Consider the following 6,000-nt stretch of genomic DNA (forward strand, 5'->3'; position numbering starts at 1 on the left):
TTTATACTGTCTTGGTTGCTAGCTATTCAAGATATTGTGGTTACATTTTTGGTGTCTTTGGTACATTTTTTTGTAACATTCTCAGGGCACTGCAGTCAATTACTACATCTCATGCTGTTTTACTTGCTACAAAGCATTATCCAAGCATTTTCTATCAAGTCCTTGTGGGTAACTATGTCCTGTTCAAGAAACACATGTATGTCCATGCGCTGATAGGTATGAGATCAGTGTCAACTTAGTCATTTGGATTAATGCCTTTTTGTTTTGGCTTCTGTGGTCTCAAGCCTCTTAGCTCAAGCTGTGATGGAGTTTAAAAAAAATATATAAATTTTTTAAATTAAACCAAGTGCATTTGGAATAAAAAGACTTAACTGATATTGGTCTATTGTGCCTCTGAAGTGTTAAAACTTTTCCCAGCCTTTCACTGACTCCTCTCTCCCTTTTTCCAGACTTCATTATCTCTTATTCAGCCCCACAGTTGTGCCGGTCCCCCCTCTTGGCCATCCTAGTTCTTCCCTTCGCTGCTGCTGCTCCTGTCATGCACGTGGGAGAAGCGGGAGGGATAGTCCCAGTGGGAAGCACAAACCCAACCAGCTACGCAGCAGCAAAGGGAATGAGAGACACGACTTGCTGGTGAAAAGAGCTGAAAGAATGGCTTTTGGCCAGGACTTGGAAAGGGCAGAAGATAATAGAGCTGTATAAAGAAGGAAAACAGCTGGAAATAAAGTTTGGTAGGTCTCAGCCTACCAGATCAATAAAGGCAGTTGAGTGCAAAGGACTGGAAGCCCCAGCACTGACAGAAGGGACAAACCTGTGAGGAGACAGGGTACTATAACCTAGAGGCAAGAAGTCAAAAAGATGGTGAAGTGAATTAAAAAGGCTACAGAGCCATCATCCAGGAATCTATAGAACAGCTACACCTTTCAATCACAGCTATAATACATGGGATTTTCCCTTTCAAGTTGCATCCCTATAGCTGAGCGAGAGTGCTCGCACAGTGGAAGCGGTATCTAACGTGCAGAAAAATTCTACCATGCAAAAAACTACTATCATTGCTAGTCTGGCCTTTTTAATTTATGGCTCTATTCACTGTATTGTATTTATTTAGAGAATTGTCTAGAACATAGAGAGGCTACGGCACTGAGGTGTTAGCTGTTCCTAGAAGCCATTTCTCTAAATGAAGTTTTGAAAGGAAATTGATGGCAGACCGTATATAGTACTGACTCCACAAAAAGTAACATAGTCTAACGTGCACTGTATGGTCCTATTTCTGAGCGTATTTTTCCCTTGTGCAAATGCTGTAGATACTTTCCGATTCTCTGTGAAATTGGGAAAACATTAACAGTTTGCAGAAAGGGGAAAACAGGAGCGACAGTGAGGAGCAGTGAAGACAGTGAAATCTCACCAATTTAGCACGTCAGTGCTTCTCATTCTCTCCTGATCCAAGGCAGTAAAGGGAATAAGAACAGAAAATAAATAATATTCCTCAGAAAGACATAAAAATGTAAGTCTTACTAAAATCTACATTTGCCCCGCCAGTCCCTCCAGCAAGCCGGATCAGCTTGCTTTGCTCATGTGAGTATTTTCATTAATTTGAATTGGAACTTTGCCTGACAAAGGAGTGCGGGATCTTCCCTTTCTGGGCAGAAGCACTGTAACTACCAGCTGAAATACATCAACACTCCAGATAAGCCATGAACTATTGTATCCGTTGATTTATTGCTGATTAAAGGCTCCCAAGTTGCTCCTAGCACTGAGAATTAACATAACTGAAAATGTTACATTAACATAGCAAAGAAACATTCTGAAAGTGCATTAGTCTACCAAGCTGAATAAGTAAATAGGTTGCTGGCTGATGGTCCTTTCATCAGTTTTGGGAAGAGTTCTCCGATTTCCACTATGTGTATCTGCAGAGAGTTGAATGCACAGCTCGGACCTGTCACAACCGCAACAGTAAAGTTTTATTAGTTTTCTTTAAGCTGCACTTCCTTTAAAACTATTTCCTAGTTTTAAGCAAGACACTCAACTCAGCATTTAATGTTACCAAGACATAAAAGGTACTGCTACTTTTGACACATTATAAATTCCACAAATTGTTTTTGAAAGAAGAGCATAGGCCTGTTCTGTCAGCAAATGACATGCAAATTTTCAGCACAAAGTCCCATAATCTAAACAAATCAAGTACTAACCTAGTAAGAGTACTTTAAAAAAAATTATGAAAATGTCATCTCTCAATTGGTTGAGATGTATGACACCACTGCTCAAACACGCAGCGGCTTACCAACCCTGCAACTGGAAGTATCAGCAAAGATAAAGCTTTATTACAAAAAGTAACTACTTTTTTTTTTTCTTTTCTTCTTTTTACTGCAATTGTGTGTTAATTGTTTTCCTTCGGGCAGATGGCTGAAAGTAACATCTACAATTATTGATAGAAAATCTGAGTCATTTTCACGGACTACATTGGCGTGAGACCACGCAGGAGCCAGGGACAGAGTCCCAGAGAGACAGGGTGAAATCAGCACGGACAGCCCGTGACGGGAGGTCAGACTTTGCTCCCTGGCAGCCAAAGCCACTGATTCTCCTGGGTTCTTTGCTTGTGCTACAAAGAGGACATCTTAACGTGCATGCCACCTCTTCTACCATTGCAGACACTTAAAGTGTTGTCTCTGACTTGAAGTGTACCTTGTGAGTTCGTGCCAGTAACTAGAAGTCCCCAGCAACCAATCCAGGTTGGCAAGTAAGGGGCAAATCTTGCAAATGCAAGCAGTGGGCAGTGCAACTTTTTCTCCAGGAATTGGGTGCATTATAATCAATCATTCTCAGCACTGCGCTGAATACACATTGAAGTGCTAAGGATGTTGTACACAGGGAAAGGTGGCAAGAATTGCCAAAAAGGCAAAAATTATATATCATGTTTGGGGCTGTAGAACGCAGCCCCACAAATACCCACGCTAAAACTCATGAGACTGAGATAACACTCAGTGGGAAAATATGTCCTATATAATGACCTTTTGTGAATACACCAAAAACAAAAGAAAACCTAAGGAGAACATATAAGAAAGTGTATCACACTCCTGTATTTCCTCAAGGTGATTTAACATAATAATTATTACAATGTGCGCTAGGAAAGAGCACAGTACTTTAGTAATATGAAACTTCAGCACAGCATCTGTTACCAAACTTTGCTCAGAGGTAAGGAGAGGCGACCAAATTCTGGGTAAATTATAAAACAATTGAGTGGCTAGGGAAATAAATCTTGGAGGAGTTTAAAAACAAATTTCTCACACGCAAAAACCAAACCTACCACCACTGTTGTTATGCCTGCACACAAAACCAAATGATAACATTCAATTATTAGGAAACTGATGTGAAACACTTTAGCAAATTGGGTGGATTGCTTGAATTTGCAGCTTCTTTGCTGCTTTAAGGAAAATGTAGGCAAGATACAGACCCTTCAGGCATTGAGTATTTTGCCTTTTTAGTGCTGAATGTTGGCAGCTCCCTTGCTGCTACACTGTTGCTTATGAAAAGCAGCTGTATTTGGAGGTACTAGTAATACCCAATAGTATGAAATCTATATTTTCTGAAGAAGTCTACCTCCTTCAACACCACAATGCGCAACATTCATACCATCCAAGCTGAGACTTGACAGGGAAGCAGAGGACTGATGGCTTAAAATGCCGCTTTATAGTTTACCACAAAGACAGTTGAATGAAGATAATTTTCTATCAGACTTCCCAGTTTCCAAGCAGGGTAGAGAGGAAAGAAGACTGCATAAGCAAGTTGAGGACTCTTTTTCATAAATTTTTTAACCTTTTCTTTCTTCCTTACACTCAAACTTCATATTCAGGGCTGTTACTCCCTGCATATCTCAACTGGACATAACCAAACAAAACTTCCACAACCACTGTAGCGTGTTCCGGACAAGATACCTAAAATATATTTTCTGTCATATTAAGCAAATAAATGTGCCTTAAACTATACCACTGTGACAACATGCTCTTTTATTCTCACCATGGAGGAAGACATCAGAGATCAATTTGCTAGGTGTGATTTTTAAAACCAAGTTTGTTTCACTGCTGTAAACACAGTTTTGACTTCATTTAGTTCATTTAGTGTCTCAGACTTAACAAGAAATTTCTTCCTTTACTCCTAGCAGCTTTTTGAAGGAGTCAAACTAAGAAATGCTGGAGATGATATTTTTTAGATTACTCTTTCTTCCATCAGTTATTAATCCTACCGAGAAAAACGAAAGGTTTAAAACCTTCCAACTCCCACTTGCACAGTTCTTAACGCAAATTATAAGATGAAATTGTCCCAGACAACCCAGATGAAGTAAATTAATTCATTCAACACAGTAAAGCTTTGAAAACAATGCAAGGGGAGGACTAGCAGTTTTCTGCATATAGCACACAGACAGACAGACACTCGAGCAATGAAGCAATGTCCTACCTCTCCTTGCCGGTGATAGTGCTTGGGAGGTTTTCCCATCTGCTCTAGCATTTTGCCCTTCTTACTGCTAGCAAGCGTCAGTCCCTGGTGGATGCCTGCAGATCTGTTGGTTGCCTGAGTTGGAGCCTCCCCCATCAGGGTGGACTTGATGGAGTTCACCTTGGAGCTGGAGCTGTCTAGCTGGGAGCTCTCCACGATCAGGACCGCGGCTAGTAAGAGGAGACAGCAGGAGCACTTATTCCACATCAGCACGATCATCTCCCCTCCCCCCAAAAGAACTATCTTTTTTGTTTCTTTTTTTTTTTTTTTTTAAGGCAATGAAAACAAAAGAGAGGAAAAAAAGTTTTTAAAATATCTCCCAAAGTTGTTAAAAAAGCAATGGATTTCAATGCCACACACTCAAGGAACTGCTGTTCTGAGACAGGGGAGAAAAATAATGAAAAAAAAGAATCCTCCCCTAGGTAAAAAATGTATCAAGTCTATAGGCACTGAGCAACTATCGGGTCTGTGAAGTGATGGCTTTTTCCTCCAGGTCCTCAAGAAGTCCAGGCAATTCTTTAACAACTGAGAGCAATAAGCTGCGAGGCAACTGCACCCAGGGCAGCTCCCCACCAGTGCAGTCACCAGCACATTTGCTTAAGCTTCAGAGGAAGAGTGAGTTACTTCCCCCACTCCTCCTCTCCTGCTGCACAAGCCAGCAGAGAGGAAACTCAAACCAGATCCAATCCAAGCAGCACCGGCAAAAGCTGGGCTTAGTTTTCTTTCACTCTCTCTCTCCCCCCCTCTCTTAGCTTTTTATTCCCCTCCTCCTTTTTCTGTCTTTCGCCTCAGCCTCTGCAGCCAGCAGGAGTGAAAGCACTCGGTCTCCTCCTCCTCCTCCTCCTCCTCCTCCTCTAGCCTGGCTGGTGCGGGGTGAGGGGCTCTGGGCTAGCACCGACCCGCAGCAGGAGCACTGGACGTGGGCAGAGGGTCAGACCTCCTGGTGGCCTTCCTCCACTGCTCCACCTCACAGTCGGGGGTCTCCAGCAGCCTCTCGCTGTCCCACCTGATTTTTACAGCTGCTGGCAGCGGGTGTCCCTTCCCCTGTCTCCAGCCCAGTGGAGGGACATGCCATGCCACGACTCTCACCGCCTCCATCCTCACCCAAGCTCCCACCTATCCAGAAGCTGCTCTCTCCCCAGCCTGGTGGGGAGCCCCTCTCTCCAGCCAGGATCGGCTGGGGGCATGTGGCCACGCACAGCCCCAGCCACACATGCCGCACTCTCGGCTGCACCTCACTGCCCCTCCGGTGTCATGCCCGGAGGTGGAGATTAGGTCTCGCCAAAGGGGTCGGGTGCTGGCAGGCTTTCCACACAGGCTCCCTGAAGCCCACTGCTGAGCTGAAGCATGTGCTGAGGTGCTCCAGCTCCCTGAAATGCTCAGAAGCACAAAGCATATTAGTCCTGCAGTGCTGTGGAAGTACGGGGCTGCTGAATTTCATGCCTGAGCCTCCAAAGCCCACTGCCTAGGTAAAGAGCATGTTCAGCCAGTAATGGTGTGCTGCACCAT

The 6,000-nt window shown here is 43.6% G+C and overlaps 1 protein-coding gene across 1 annotated transcript in view; it reads right to left on the reverse strand.

Annotated features, from left to right (window-relative positions):
• Positions 1-5,228, reverse strand: part of DKK2 (dickkopf WNT signaling pathway inhibitor 2) — a 47,112-nt gene extending 41,884 nt beyond the window's left edge. Inside the window, exon 1 of the mRNA XM_064450068.1 lies at positions 4,453-5,228. Within this exon, the coding sequence (XP_064306138.1) occupies positions 4,453-4,710 (258 nt within the window). The 5' untranslated portion in view covers positions 4,711-5,228. The remainder of the gene's footprint in view (positions 1-4,452) is intronic.
• Between the last annotated feature and the right edge of the window lie 772 nt (positions 5,229-6,000).

Source organism: Phalacrocorax carbo, chromosome 4 (assembly GCF_963921805.1).
Source record: "Phalacrocorax carbo chromosome 4, bPhaCar2.1, whole genome shotgun sequence".
In the NCBI taxonomy this organism is placed as follows: Eukaryota; Metazoa; Chordata; class Aves; order Suliformes; family Phalacrocoracidae; genus Phalacrocorax; species Phalacrocorax carbo.